Genomic DNA, 16,768 nt, shown 5'->3' with positions numbered 1-16,768 from the left:
TTCGAAGATCTTTTCTAAACCTAAATTCTAGAATTTTGTGACCATGCAAAGCAGTTTCTCACTTTAGCCACTGGGTGGCAGTGTCAAGTTCTTTTTTTTTTTTTTTTTTTTTTTTTAAATACAACCTTACCACTACACAGTGGTAATTAACTCATTTCACTTCATCCCCATTTAAAAAGCACCTTCTCAGTGTGACCACTAGATGGAGCTTGTGTTGTTTACGCTTTTTAGGCAGGGTTTTTTTTTTTTATTTTTTTTTTAATTGAAAATAGACCCAGTAACAAGATTTTCTCAGCCAGTGAAAAAAAATTTTTAAATTTTTAAAATTTTTTTTGGGGGGGAGTAGTGAGAGAATCTGCTTAGCAAGTTAGATAATGATATTTGAATTGTTTTTATAGTATCTATTCAGAGCAACACTTCTGTTAAATGTTTTAAAATGAAATAAAATTTTGCTCACTTTGCAAGTTTGTATCAGGAAGAAAATAAGTTTCAGTGTGAAAACACCAAGGTGTACCTTAGGAAGAACTAGTACTAAAGTTATTTGGTCTGATTTTCCTTATCTTTGCAAATGGGTTCTCAGCCAGATCTAGAAATTTTAGACACTCTAACTTTCATATGTTTCTGCAATGGACTGGTTTCAAGTATTTACCCCTTCTGCTATGAGAAAGAAATCACATTTTCAGTTTTTCTACCACTGGTTCTCCAGGCTAGGCTTGAATGATAAAAAGCACAGAAATGTTTACCGCCACATCACACTGTATTATAGTCACCTGGACAAAGTTTTTGTTTTCAGCTGGAATCTGAAGATTGATTTATTTTCTTTCTTTAACACTTAAACTTAGCAAAAACACTCTAAAACCAACAAGAAGTGGGATTGTACTTCTCTGGAGCATCTTATCACTTATGTATTTCTCTTGAGCCTCTTAGAAATACCTTAAGTTATTTGCTGCTGGGCTCTATTCTAACCAAAATTATTATTATTTTTTTAAAGACTTTATTTATTTATTTGACAGACAGAGATCACAAGTAGGCAGAGAGACAGAGGGAAGCAGGCTCCCTGCTGAGCAAAGAGCCTGATATGGGGCTCGATCCCAGAACTCTGGGATCATGACCTGAGCCGAAGGCAGAGAGGCTTTAACCCACTGAGCCACCCAGGTGCCCCTAACCAAAATTATTTTTAACTAATCCAGCATTATGTTGAAAAAGTGTTTTTTGAAATTCTTCCTCCTCATTATAAATTGCAAAATTCTGAAATGACAAAACAGTGCATCTCTTTGCTTCTTATTCTTTACCTAAGCACTAAAATGTTCTACTCCCTAGATGCCACATGAGTAAGCATGAGGGCCACCGTTATGTTGTTCATGCTCTTGTTTACATTATAGCATTATAAGAGACAGGTAATTAAAGTTCAAATAAGTGAGAAATAGATGCATGAATCAAAGTGCCTTTTCTTGTAGCTACTTGTCTTTCAAAAAATATCCAACATAGTCAGAAATCAACTGGAGGAGAGATTCTAAACCTAAGAATCAGTGCACATGGATATGATACCAGCTTGACAATATGGTCTTTTAAAATATTAATATGTTTTGTTTATAATGACTTGTGCATTCAGTTGAATGATGGTATGAAAAATAGCACCTTATAATCATTTTCAAACTGTCTTTTTTTATATATTATTGGCTATTTATACCACATATTTTTTCTTTTAAGATTTTATTTATTTATTTGACAGAGATCACAAGTAGGCAGAGAAGCAGGCAGAGACAGAGGAGGAAGCAGGCTCCCCGCTGAGCAGAGAGCTTGATGCAGGGCTCGATCCCAGGACCCTGGGATCATGACCTGAGCCTAAAGCAGAGGCTTTAATACACTGAGCCACCCAGCGGCCTCTATACCACATATTTATATAGTACAAATAGAAATATGTATGATACAAATACAGTACAAAATATGGTAGGAACCAGGAGGCATACTGTAGCCCTCATAGGGACACTGAGTGTGACCTTAGGTGACAACTGTGACTTGACTACATGTACTCTTGAGTTCATTTGTCTCATTTTTAAAATGAAGATATTTATAGAAAATTACTTCAGAAATCTCAGTTTTCCAACTGCTAACTTGAAATAAAAATATATCTGTTGTATTTTGAAGGGCCATGCTTGTATTCAGTGATAGGTAGACGATTTTAGACTTTTCAGTATATGATTTATAATGAAATAAATAGCTCCAAAATACAAAATTGAAGCATTCAATTAAAATATACATCAAGTAAAAAGAAGTGTACTGTGTGATTCCTCAGAAAGTGATTAGGTGGCCAATTTTAAGAATTTTAGAGAAAAAAATGTGACAGTAGAAAACATCATACTATACTTATTTTTTCTCATTTAAACTTCTCTAACTTTTTTAGCTTTGTATTCATTTTTCTTGGTAAGAAAAATAACCCATGTAGTTGAAATTCTGCCAAAAATTGTTATAAGCTGAATATTTTCAAACTACAGTTTTCAGTTTTTCTAATTAAAAAAAAAATTCTTTCTCAGTACAGAAAGCATAGAAATAATGAGATACCAAAAAGAAGTTTATTGTATTCTTCAGTTAATTCCTGTTATCCCCTCTTAATATTTTTTAAAAATATTTAATTTATTTATTTGAAAGAGAGAATGAGAGAGAGAGCACGCATGCATACGAGAGTGGGGAGGGGTAGAGGGAGAAGCAGAGTCCCCGCAGAGCAGTGAGCCTGTTACAGGAGTGGATTCTAGGATCATGACCCAAGTTAAAGGCAGTTGCTTAACCAATTGAGCCACCCAGCCACGACCACCCCCTTTTAATATTTTTATGTGAGTTCTCAGAACAGACCTTTACAGCCTCTGACAGGATTTTAAGAGTGCCTCATAGTCTAGCTGCCCTTAATGTGGTTTAATGATGGAAAATGGTTTCATATTTAAAAGTTATTTTATTATCGGGGCACCTGGGTGGCTCAGTGGTTTAAGCCGCTGCCTTCGGCTCAGGTCATGATCCCAGGGTCCTGGGATAGAGCCCCGCATCGGGATCTCTGCTCGGCGGGGAGCCTGCTTCCTCCTCTCTCTCTGCCTGCTTCCCTGCCTACTTGTGATCTCTGTCTGTCAAATAAATAAATAAAATCTTTAAAAAAAATAAATAAAAGTTATTTTATTATCAAAGAGTAACGGTATGTTAAATTTGGGACTACTTGTCCTAAAAAAATGGGTTTCTAGCTATCAGAGAAATCTGCAAGAACAAAATCTCCTTTAAAAAAACCTATAAACTTAAGTAATATTCCCCAAAGTCTTACTAACCTAAGAATACAAATGAAATATCATTAAAAGTAGTACTTCACACATTGCTCCTACCTGTATCTTATGGGGCTTATAGCAGAACCAGAAAATTTTTCAGAATTATTTATAAATCAAATGTTCCTTGAATTACTATTAATTTCCAAAGAGAAGCTCGGAAAAATTCCTCTCCTATTCTTTTACTCCTACCCTGCCAACAAAACCACTGGTGGGTCGTGCTTTGCTTCTCTCTGCCCCTGCCCTCTGTGAGAATTGATTCTTGCTATAGGCTCTCTTGATCCAAAAGTTCGCTGTGTTCCCTTGAGTCTGCCTTGTGCCAGATCCACTCACATTTTGTTTTATAGCAGACAGTGAAGAGATGGCTCCTGTCAGATGCCGTGTAGTTCGGGCTACCTGAGTGACTCGGGTTACCTCCTTGTACTGCCCATCCCAGATACCTTCTGAGATCTACACACCTCGACCTGCTTCCACAGTCTGTGATGTGTGGTTGAGGACAGAGACCAATGCCATTCTGTCCCATTTCTCCCATCTTCCTTGGATACCATTACCTTCGATACAAATCCCTTTTGTCTCCTTCAGCCAAATCTGCAGCTTCCGTGCTGTACAGATCAAGGCACTCTTTGCCCAGATGGTTTGAGTTCTATTAGAATGCCTGCTCACACATGCCCCGCACATACACAGAAATAACTATTTCCCCAAGCTTCATAAAGTCTAGATGTCACTGAACGACCCTGTCTTTGCTCTGTGACATAACATGATACAGAAAAGGGATATTAAGCGACATGCCAGTGCATCACGCTGTTTGAAGTTCATTCAGTTCTTATATGTAGGATATATTTTTAAACTCTGTTTGACCTGAAGAGATAAGCTAGAAAAGCATGTCTGTTTTGACCTCTAGTGTTCCAACAACAGTTACTGTGTGCACTTGTCACTCATCTTAATATAAAACACCTCAGGCAGCAAATGGCATGTGTTCACACCAGTGCTGGAGTTTAGCAGGGGAAAAAATGATGAAAGAAGAAGGAAAGATAAATGGAAAGAGTGAGAGGGAGAGAGGGAAGAGAGACAGAAACACACACACAGAAACGCGAGCCTACCGGCCTCAGTACTAACATATATATTATCTAACATCACTTGCTTCCCTGTCTGACAATACTTGTTTTATTATTTAACTGCTTATTTCCTGACTGTTAACTGGGGAGATTCAGGAATTGGTAGGACAATTAAAAGCAATCTCGGTCACACTGCCTTTCGTATGTACAAGCGTGTTTAGCCCTTATTATACTGTGTGGATCAAAAAACTATCAGAATTAAAAAAAAAAAAAAAGTCTTCTTGATTGTGGTTAAGTAAAATGGTTGTGAGGAAAAGGTTTGAATTCCATTATGTTTAAATGCATTTGTTAAGGTATGTTTTCTTACATTAATTATACTAAGTTGACTTAAAATAACTCTAAAAGAATGTTATCCTAACTTATTTTTCTTCTTCTTCTCTTGCAAGTATTGTTTAAATGACATTTGTATGGTTTTTCCTGTCACAGCAACTTTATATTCGGCTTTCAGTGGCCAAGCATTTAAAAGAGGACATGTTTTTACGAAGGATTATCTAAAATGGGATGTTTTTGGAAAGGTCGAAAGTGGGCATTTCCTTTTTTAACATGGTTCTCGGTTAATTTTTGCTTCGTTGTACATCAACAAGACACTGTTAATCAGATTGCTTCTTTTTCTGTAGATCTTTAAGCAAGCAACTATGAAAGCATTGAGGAGAAAATCTATTTTGCTCACTGGTTATCTGGAATACTTGATCAAGCATTATTATAACAAAGATAAAGCAGATCCCAAGAAACCATTTGTGAACATAATTACTCCAGCCAGCATAGAGGACCGCGGATGCCAGCTTACACTAACGTTTTCTGTTCCAATAAAATGTGTTTTCCAAGAACTAGAAAAACGAGGAGTGGTTGTAAGTATATCTCTTGCTTTGCTACCCGGTTTTCTCTCTGGGTTGCATGTTGGGGATAAAATTGGGGTTCTTTGGTTAATTTACTGTTGCATGTTATTTCACATCGGTCAGTCAATGAGGATAGATTGCCAACTAAATATTCATCACTGTGCTAACTGAAGGCATAGAGCTCTGTCGTTTCTGATAAAAGGGAAGAAGCCACAAATTTTGAATATAGGAACCCGTCTTCTATAATTTATTCATTCTGTTCATTACAGTTTAAGCCGAAAAAAAAAAAAATGTTTCATTATAATCAATGAAGACATGTTTTCACTAGTTTCTACCAGTGAAAGCCCAAGTATGTATGTTTATTGAATATACAGAATTAAATAACATAACAGTGGGGGGTAAGAAAAGAAGTCAGTTTTATTTAGCTGTTTGTTTGAGCCAAGGCATTCCAACCTTGTCATTTAGTCAAAAAAGAACTGCAAACCCATCTCAGGTGTGTTAACATTGTAGGGAATATATATTTTTTTTAAACCCTGAGGCCCTTAATGATCTGTTTATACTCTCTTGAAGAAAATAAGCGTTAGTAGGGTCATTTCAGGAGAAATGGTGGTCATGTATCTATCTCCAGGGACAGCGTGGTTTATCGTGTGGTCCTGTCTCTCCTGAGGAGACGGTATCTCAGATTCCAGAGGCACGGATCCGTATCTCAGTGTTCCAAGTCAAGTTTTACCATTTGTAAGCTGTGTGCTCTAGGAAAGTTAATTCACCTCTATTGGTTTGAGTTTTCACATCTGCATTTGGGGGGCAAAAATGCCTCCAAAAGTTGTTGTGAGAATTAAATGGTCCAGTGCACATAAACCAAATATTGAGTGTACTAACTCACAGTGGGTATTTTTTTGAAGATCAGTCATAGCGATCTTCAGTCTAGACCAAATTATTTGGGTCCATTTTGTGACATTTCAGAGATAGTGCCAACTCCTTACTGATGTGATAAGAGATTAAAGGATCCAACGTAAAGAATATTGACTAAAACTCTCCATGTCCCGGTATGTTCATTTAAATTCACCCAAGGGTTCTAATCTCTCCAGAGTCTTCCCACCAGTAAATTATATCCATGACTTACTGAACACTTCAAGATAATTGCTGAGTAGATTTCAGGAAAACTTTTGGATACACATGATATTCATATTTTAGCTATTATTAAGAGGAGAGTTTCCATGAACACAGAAACATGCTTTACTACAAGTAAAAAAAATGTTTATATATTAAGTTTTAGGGAAATTAGTATAATTGTTTTAAGTTTATCTTGAGTGTAGATTTTTCATCATGTGAGTAATGATAATGTTATTGTGACTTTATTTCCTACCCCCCCACAGTGTGACAAGCGAGAACCAAATGGCATCCGAGTGGCTCCAGTTCCTCTCTACAACTCTTTTCATGATGTTCATAAGTTTATCAGTCTCCTCACTTCTGCACTTGACTCTGCAGAGATCAAAAATAACAGCGTTTTCTAGAACAACTTCAGCAAGTGTTACTGAAAGTTTCTATGGTTATTTTATTATTATTTTCAAATTTTAATGATTAGAAGTTTTCCAAGACTGATTACACATACTTGGCAATAAATTATATACTTTACAGAAAAATCTGAAATATCTTTTCCAAGAGTCTGTGATCTGAGGAATCCACATGTCTGTCCAATTTCTTCATACTTGGTGGATCAAAGTTTTACTGGTTTAAGTATTATGTACACAATCTTAGCCATCATATTTTGTGGTCAGTGAATGTTTTATGTTGACTTAATTTATAATTTGACAACTTCATAATATGTGTGCGGTTCTTTTGTGTCAATTTTAGAAATGTTACTTTAGTTTTAATTTACCAAAGAGTTTCTTATAGTCACTATAATTTCACAGTCTGATAGATGCATGATTTTGCAGTATTCCATCCAACTCTAAGGAAGAAAAAATATATTTTCTAGGACAGTAGCTTTCAAATATTTTGGCCATGGCCCACACTAAGAAATATATTTAATCTCAGAGACTAGTATTTATATGTGTTTATACCTTATTTATTGATTCTAATATACAAATTGTATCATATTTTAACATCTGTGACAGAATTTATTTTTCAGTTTTTAGTCAACAATTCTTATAGTTGACACTGACCATTCTGTCATGTTACCATCCCTGGCATCAGCATGCTTCTCACAGTGAACAGATGATTTTTAAAAAGAGGCATCTATAGAAAAAGCAGAAGTGTCATAAATTATTGGTCTATGCTGTACCATTTATTATTCACTTTCTCTTATTACAGTAAGTGTTGGTTGAGACTTATTACATTTATTTCCAAGCTAACTCTTGGGTCCTAATCCATTTTACAAAGTTTGTTCCTTATTTTTTTAATGGGGACTTGTGCTGATAGAAGTCTGTCCATGGTACCTGTCTTTGGAGTGGTGAAACGAGTCATCCCAAGATACTTGTGACTAAGAATTAGAATTAGCAAATGAGTGCTTCATCTCTCCCCTTCTGACCCGAATCTATGGGCCATTCTTTCCACTAGGAAACTACAGTCACACTCAACCCTATAGGACTTTCCTGGTTTTCACCTGTTGTTGCAACAGCTACTATTCATGAATTGGCAAAATAGTCTACATTCATATACCTGGGCGGGAAGAAGGAATGACTACACATAATTAGTACCCCTGATGAACAAATTTGAATGAAATTAACTTAGACAACCGTTAGAGTTAAATAAAAAGATGCAGAACTGACAGCAGTATCAGCACCTTTGGTGATAAATGTATTGAGTACTCGTCATGTACCATGTATGGTGCTGATCTATTCATACGTTATCTTATTTATCTTATTTGACCCTGCACAACTTCACAGAGAAGAAATCGTTTTGAATCTCATAGAAGTAAGCAAAACAGACATGGTTTCAGTTCTCAGGAAACATGCAGCTTAGTGGGAGAAAGAGGTAATAAAACATACAAACACCCAAGTAAATATATGATTACAAACTATAGGCTTTATGAAAGAAAAACATGATACTATAAGAGAAAAATCTCAAGCTTATTAATTAGATGGCCAAGTAAGGGTGTATGAAAGTGATTGTAAGTTTCAAGTTCTTAAATACCGTGCAAAAAAATTGAAAAAAAAAGAATTCTTGCTAATCACATTAAAATCACATCAAATTATGTATACAAATTATTCAAAGAATAATCAATACTATGTCCTCAATCACACAGGCTAGGAAGCAGAGTATTAGAAATGCCCTTTTCTCTGCTTGTATTCCCCTTCCTCCCCAAATCCAGAGATAACCATTGAATAATATTTTGTGTTAACCATTCCGTTATTTTCATTGAAGGTTTATATCTATGTATATATCCATAAAAATACATTAGCCAATACTGTCTGTGTGTGAACGTCATGTAAATATAATTGTATATATTCTGCTTCTTTTACTCAAAACCAAGTTTTTGAGATTTACCCATTTGTTACATACAGCTTTGTACCCATTTTCATTGCTGCTCAGTGTTCTGGTATATAATTGGAGTTACTAATTGTGTATTTATTCTTGGAGTTACTCATTTTCCATGACTAATGAACATTGAGTTTTTCCAAATATTTTTAACATTGCAACAATGCTGCTATTAACATTCTTGGTACACAGGTTCAAATGTTTGCCTAGGACATATAACTCTGAAAATGTTGGGTCATAGGACACACACATGTTCAACTTCACAGTGCAACACTAAACTCTTCTCCCAAGAGGTTGGACCTCTAACCAGTATTAACCAGTACTAACATTTCCTACTTCTAACCAGTAGGAAATGAGAGTTCTCTTGATCCTTGCCAATAGTAGCTGCTGATCGCTTTTGTCATGTATGCCGGCTAAAATAGGGTGATTACTGAACTAACAGAATGAATGTATAACTGCCACAGAAATAGGAGGAACATAATGAATACATATACATACACTGCAGTTTATGCTTCCGAAACTGTCCTTTATCTGTGGACTGAGCCAACACTAGAATTTTACCTGAGTTTTATCTTTGCTCAGCTCTTTGCCTTTCCCATGTTGTCTGGGAACTTGTCTGAAGTTTTTCCTGATGAGCTCCCTTCAATAAAACATAATAATCCAGGGGCGCCTGGGTGGCTCCATCGGTTAAGTGTCAGACTCTTGGTTTCCACTTAGGTCACTATCTCGCAGGTCATGGGATTGAGCCCCCTGTGTGGTTCCATGCTCACTGGAGAGTCTGCTTGAAAATTCCCTCTGCCCCTCCTTCCACTCACTCTCAAATCTTTTTAAAGAAAACTATATTAATACAAAGCCCAGCCAAAGCTCTGTTTCTAGGAAAGCCAATCTGAGAATTTCTTTCATCTAGTGTTAATAACCATAAGCCTTTTATATTCTATATCTAGCATATGGTAAATTTCAGCTGTTTCTGTTGGTTTTCACAAATAATGCTTATTTTCTTGTGTGTATTCTACTCGTTAACTTTTCTTTTTTCTTTTTCTTTTTCTTTTTATAGGTTAACTTTAAACCACTCGTTTTATTGACACCCCCACCCCTTGGAATTCTTTGAGAACTGGATTAAAGTATGTCTTTCTAAAGACACTCATTTTTGCTTCTGCCAGTTACTCAGGGTCATTTCTAACACAAGAACACTTAAAATTTTTAAAGATTATTTATTGGAGGGGGGAGGGGGAGAGTGAGGGAGGGAGAAACTTTAGCTGACTCCCTGCTGGGGGCAGAGCTGATGTGGGGCTCCATCTCATGACCCTGAGATCACAATCTGAGCCAAAAACAAGAGTTGGATGCTTAACTGTGTCACCCAGGCACCCCTAAAATTTTTGTTTTCAGTGTTTTCAGATCACATGGGTAGTATGAGACTGGATGTGTTAATCCTCACAAGGGCCAATTTAGAGTTGCAAATTCTCTGAAGATACTAATTTTTCTTGCTGTTCTTTTACATATTCTTTGGTTGCCAACATTATGTAGGACTCTTGGATCAGTTTACTTAGTTGGCTGGTCCTGAGCTTGTTCAATGTCTCATTTAGTTACCAGCACTGAAGCTCAATGACTTCAGGATATGGCAGAAACTCTTAAGATGGAAACCATACTTTTACTTCCCAGGTTCCTGCTTTTTTTTATTTTGGGGTTCTTCGAATTTCTTACTTTCATGCCATCTCATTTTAAAAGGCTTTTTCTGGCCACTGATTTTTACTTTTGTTTTCCAGTATCTAACCCCCAGCAATATGTCAAATTGTCATGTTTTTATGACTAGAAACAAATATTAGGCACTTCCTATTTTCCCAGTAGAAAATGAATTGTGCCTTTTTAATAGTTCATGCACATTTATATAAATGCAATTCTTTTAGAGTAATACCCTTGGGAGCTATGGTAATACATAGAGCTGTCTGTGTAACACTAAAGTAAACTTACCATCCAAAACTGACTGGGGGAAAGGCTGGGTGTGAGGGCAATAGCTAAATTTCCAATTAAAGAAACTTTTTCTACAGATATTTTCTGCTAGGTAACTTTCTCCTTGAGGTCAAAACTGTGTGAGTTCACATTCAAATTGTGTTCTGCTTTTGTTCCATAAACTGAAATTGTTAGAGCATTGATTTTTGAGTAAATGTTTTTTGCATCACCTTAAGAAAACTGTGAACACCCTGAAAGCATCATATCGTAAAGCACATCATTGGACATCACTGAATTAAGGCATCCTGTAACTGAGATAATGGATTTGATGCTTGTGTGGGTCATTAGCATCTATATTATGTGTTTTTGAAAGATAAAATTCATGTTCTGCCCTCTAGTGATATATTTTAATCTCAGCAAGACATTTATAAAGAGGAGTATTATGGACTAATGCATTTAAACATTTATGATATGTTCTAGTTTATTCCAAATATTTTTATCAATTCTCCAGTTTTCTAACTTCTGACTCTTCTAATTTCAGCTCCTGAGTCTTTTTGATATCACCTTAACTTTTTTTTTTATTATTTGTTGCTTTTGGTAAAGAAGATGCATGCTCACCTTGTATATTTCTTATCTCAATCCTGACATCACTTATTTCTCTAAGAATATGTGTTGCTTTTGGAAGACAATGATATTTAGAAACCATAATCTCAACAGTAAGAGTGCTCATTATAATCAAGTTAATCATAGTTTCCAGGATTTTCAGTTGGCAGAGTTAGGAAATCTATATTTTAAGAGAAATTATATTTAAAATTAGACAGTAACTATGTCCTTAAAGTGGCGCATCATGAAGGAGGCAGCATCACTTGCACAGTAGTCTCGGGAATTGATGTACTTGAGTCCAGTCAAACTCTTTGGGCTATTTTCCAGTGTAAAAAAACTGTGGGGCATAGAGAAGCTAAATGGCCCCACAAAGAAGCAAATGTGGGGGATGCTACATGGCAGCTCACTGGGTTTCCTCAACAAGTCAATGGCATGAATATGGAAGAGGTGAGGGAGAATGGACTGTTCTCATGTAGTGAAACCAAAGAGACATTAGTAAATGCAATTTGTGGATTTTCTTTGGATCTTGATTCAAAGACCATTTTACAAGGAATAGTAAATCCAATTACTGTGTTTCAAAGGTAATGTGAGGCCACCTGGGTGGCTCAGTAGGCTGAAAGTCTACGTTTGGCTCAGGTCATGACCCTGGAGTCCCAGGATTGGGTTCTGCATTGGACTTCCTGCAAATTTGCTGCTCCCTCTGACCCCTCTTCCTTCTCATGCTCTCTCTTTCACTCCTTCTAAAATGAAATAAAATAAAATAAAATAAAATAAAATAAAATAAAATAAAATAAAAACATTTAAAGGCAGTGTAATAACTCTAGTGTGTATGGTGATAGCGCTAGTATAGGACCAATAAAAATGCATTGCTGAGAGAATTGAGGACATACTAACAAGGAAGAATTTTATTCAACTTGTTAGCTATGACAGATACTTAGGATGTAAGAAGATATGAATATTTTTAAATAGATACACCCAGCACATGGGAATGAAATGATACAAAGTCTGGAGTTGGCTTTGAAATTCCTCTGTCTCCCCTCCCCCCAATAAGAATGCTAACAAATAAGTTACCACACACTTAATCCACCCACATTATCTTACAGTTCTGCAGGTTACAGTGTCAGCATATATCCCACGAGATCAAACTCAAGGTTTTGGCAGGATTCCTTTCTGGAGGCATTAGGGGAAATTCCCATTTCCTTGCCTTTTTCAGCTTCTAGAAGTTGCCAATATTTCTTGGTTCTGATCTCCATCTTCAAAGCCAGCAATGTTGTATCTCTCTGACACTTCTTTTTTCATAGTCTAATAGCCTCCCTCTTCCACTTTCAAGAGCTTTTGTTATTACATTGGGCCCAACTAGATAATCCAGGTTTATCTCTGTGAAAGCCAATAGATTCATCTTAATTTCACCTGCAGTCATGATTCTCCTCTGCTATATAATGTAAAATATTCATATCTTCTGGTAATTAAGACATGAACCTCCTTGGGGGTCATTACTCTTCACACCACAGGAAGAAATGATGGATGGGAAGGAAGGAAAGAGAAAAATGTATGACAAAATCTTGATAATTCTGAAGAATTTCAAGATTCTACTTTTGTTAATACTTGAAAAATAAGCAATAAATTGTGATGGCTTAGAGAAGAATCCTGAATAACTTCCTCAAAAGTCATGATTTTAACAAAATCATGTATATAATGTTTTCCACCCGTATTCTAGGATGGAAACAATCCCTTTTGTCTCCACATGTCAAAAACATTTATCTTTAATTTTCTTATGATGGATTTTGAAAGGAACATATCTTACACTATATTTGTATATATCTTTTCTCCCTATCTTAATAAAACTTGGTTAATATTTTATGTCTTGTTTTATTTTATTTTATTTTAGTACATCACTTGGTACTTACCACTTGTTGAACATAGATTTTGGCTCTTATAAGCAGGTAATTAATGAGAAGTGTACAGTTATAACAAGTCAAATATGATACCCATTTTTACCTTGAGGCCACCACTGGTATTATCACACTGCATCTTCCTTTGTTTCTAACGGGACTCAAAAGCCCTCTTCCAGTGCCCTATCCAGAAACAAACTTGAGAATGAGTTCCATTATCATAAATAATAATACTTTAAAGCATGTCTTCTCACAGAAGACAAATCAACTAACAAAGAATTCCTGGGTCTCTGTTGAAATCTCAATCACATATATTCACAATAGTATTTTAGGTGAAAAGTACTGCATTTTTGTGCCAATATTTACTAAACAGAGGTCTTAATTTTCTCTTTCCCCGTTTGTGAGAGTTTCACTTTATGCAGCTCTCCTTGCATTCTATTGTGTTAAAACAGCAAGCTTGTCAAGAATGGAGACATTGCAGTGATATATGCAGAGTCTATGGGAGACATTTTCTCTATGGGTTAAAGTAAGTAGTTGGATCAAAGTCAGGACATAGATGCTACAGCTGGTCTAGGAAAAAATGGCAATTAAGAGGAAAAAAAAGAACAGAAAGAGAGAATCACAGACAGTCTTTTTTTAGGAGGCAACAACAGAACCAGACTGTTTGAAATTGGTAACTGACTCCAAATGTCACATTTTTTCACTGAATTCTAAATAATATTGCTATTTTATAACTGTTACTTGGTTGTATTGATGGCCATATTAACTTATTTCATAACAAACTCGCTACATATATTTTTATACACTATATATATTTGTTATCTTTTTCTTATATTTCCTTCTCTCAACAATACTTAGATTGGAAGAAAAGCATGTTAAAGTTTAAAGGATATTTCTTCAAATGGCTTTCAGTTCAGTCAAAGCTGACACATGTGATCAGTTTTGGTACTTCTGCTAGTACACGTGTGATTATTTATTAGAAAATCTCAAGTTCTTTAAAGATAAAATGTAAAACTGTAAAATAAGACAAGAAAATTGTTTTCAAGTACTTCCTTTGGGAAAGTTGTGTAAGTTACAATCATATAAGGGAACAAAACTAGTGTATACTAATCTCTATTTCTGTGTTATACTATGTATCTATCTCACAAAAATAATAGTAAATGAATATAAGTGGCATAAATATAGAAAGACCCTCCCACTGATAAGGGACCAGTGTCAACACACTTTCATAGCAGGAAGGTAGAGGAGACTGGCAGCAGGAACCTAAAACATAATTCTTTGTGTGACAGAGAAGGATAGGGAAGAGTAGTGATCTGACTCAGGTCAAAGAACCATTGAAATGGATACTAGTTGGAGGTAACAGTTCTTTCTGAAGGCCAGGTGCAGGTGGGATGGTAAACTGGTGGTTGAAAGTCTGTAAAATTCGCTGTTGGACCCCAGATCCTTTCCTCCAACCTGTGCAATCAGAATATTGCATTTTTCCAAACCCACAAAGGCGAGAGTTTACTTCTAGAGAGGATGAACTACTGTAGTTCTGGGCTTAGGGACACGAGGACAGCTGAAGAGATGGATGGACCATTTGTCTGAAAAATGGAGTGATTCAGCAAGATTTTGTATTTTAAGTGGTAAAAGTCCCAATTTATTTCCCCCACTTGGCTCCCAAGAAATTATGCATGTACCCAGGATCACATCCACCATTCCTCCAGCCCGCCTGAGGAAGAGGATTATAAGTACCTCTGGGAAAACTATCCAGTACAATCTATAAGAGCTACAAATCCTTGTATTGGGTCTCATTGTGGTACAATGCTGCCCACCAATCAAAAAGTTCTGCCCCTGCACAAAATGCTTGCACCTGGTTTTTAGAGTTCCAGTTTTAAAAATGAATGAACACAAAGTATCACCACACATTCGACAATAACATTTAAAATGCAGGATAGAATCCAAAAGAACAAACAGAAAAACAAATAATACAATGGAAAAAGAAAAGAGGAAAAAGTGGAGAAAGTTATAATTAATAATTTCCAAGAGAAAAACAAAGAAAAACTATGAGCAAGTGAACTATACACATAAAGAAAACCAAGAGCAAGGAAAAGCTCTTGAAAATTAAAAATAAATCAGAAATTAAAAATTCAAAGGAAATTCTGGAATAGAAAATTGAGGAATTATCTCAAAAGCAGAACAAACAATCCATACAATTACATAATTAATACAAGAGGTCAATGCTTGTTTAAGAGTAGTTAAAAATGAGAGAACAGATGAAATAGAAAGGAGGAAATTGTGTGAAAAAAAATAAACTCTTCAAGAACTCACCCCAAACAAAGATATACCTTCAGAATAAAAAGGGTCATTGAGTATTAAAAATAATAAGTGTATTTTTTAATGTAAATTGCAACACAAGAAAAAATTAAGACATTGGGGATAAAAAGAATATTCTAAAATTTTACAGAGAAAATTAAATTATGCTAGATATATCAACAATCACAATAATATAGAGACTCTAATCACCAAATGTGAAAAGAATAATGAAGTATGCTTTTAAGATTCGGAAGACAAATTATTTTCAATTTCCAAGCCAAAATATCAACTATAATGATACCATATTATCAATAAATGTGAAGGTAGAATAAAGATATTTTCAGGTAGACAAGGTCTTGGGATGTTTTCTTCCCACATATTATTTCTCAGTATCTACTGAGAAAGACTGAGCCACAAAAAGGAGAAAAGAAAAAAAAAAGGCAAGATTCCCAAATGATCATGAAGAGAAGTCCCAGGACAACAACAGTTCATCAGCCATAGACAGGAACCATATTGGACTAGAACAAATGCTCAGAGACTCCAGGGGAAGGATGGATCTCTCTCTATCTCATTCTCTCTTTCCCTTTGCCACCACAAACTGATGAAATACTTAATGTTCGTTGTAGTTCACTGTTCTGAGAAGAGTTTTAAATTTTGTTAGAACTAATTTGAAGATTCAAGTTAGTACGGTGACAATATCAAGCAAATTTAAAAGAAGGCATTACTAACTGTAAAAAAATGATTATACAATAAAAGAAACATTATCAGAGTAAACTGAATAGTTAGAAGATATATCCTCTAGGTCTAAATTTCATATTACAAAAATGTTACTTTCTCAGTATTTTTTAACATATGTTCCTATTCTGTCATATATTCACAATACCAGCTGTAAATAATATTTATGCAATTGTAAACATGCAAACAATATTGCTGTAATCTAAATCATGATTGTACCATATTTAGAGGGTGAGTGAAGAGAAAATATATTTGTGTCTATGAGGCTGTAGGCATGGAGAGAAGGAGATCTATAATAACTAAATCCTCAATTTCTGGAGTAGGAAAAAAATAATGTTGCAAATACAGAAGATCCAGAAAAACAATAAATTCATATTATTTAAAAATATGGAGCTAAACAGAAGTAGAAACAGCCAAAGTAGTCGAAAGCCATCAAGTCTTGGTTAGCAGGAATTAAAGGGAGCTGTGGTTGGGTCAGGAGGCTACTATTTGGGGCATAAAAGTCAAAATATGCAAAGAAGTACACTGTAAGAGTGAAGTTCACTGATTCTGAAAACAAACTA

General features: G+C 35.4%; 1 protein-coding gene across 6 annotated transcripts in view; it reads left to right on the top strand.

Annotated features, from left to right (window-relative positions):
- The window catches only part of KYNU (kynureninase), a 133,354-nt gene extending 120,211 nt beyond the window's left edge, over positions 1–13,143 (top strand). For 5 of the 6 annotated variants that reach the window (XM_059394355.1, XM_059394356.1, XM_059394357.1 and 2 more), the window contains 2 exons: positions 5,035–5,265; positions 6,630–9,416. In XM_059394355.1, coding sequence (XP_059250338.1) covers positions 5,035–5,265; positions 6,630–6,767 — 369 coding nt within the window. In that variant the 3' untranslated portion in view covers positions 6,768–9,416. Of the gene's footprint in view, positions 1–5,034; positions 5,266–6,629; positions 9,417–9,787 lie in introns of those variants that run through there. The other variant, XM_059394358.1, reaches the window with a different exon arrangement.
- The last annotated feature ends 3,625 nt before the right edge of the window (positions 13,144–16,768 follow it).

The sequence above is a fragment of the Mustela nigripes genome, chromosome 3, assembly GCF_022355385.1.
Source record: "Mustela nigripes isolate SB6536 chromosome 3, MUSNIG.SB6536, whole genome shotgun sequence".
Classification (NCBI taxonomy): Eukaryota; Metazoa; Chordata; class Mammalia; order Carnivora; family Mustelidae; genus Mustela; species Mustela nigripes.
The sequence above is the reverse complement of the archived record's forward strand: the minus strand, read 5'-3'. Positions and strand labels throughout refer to the sequence as shown.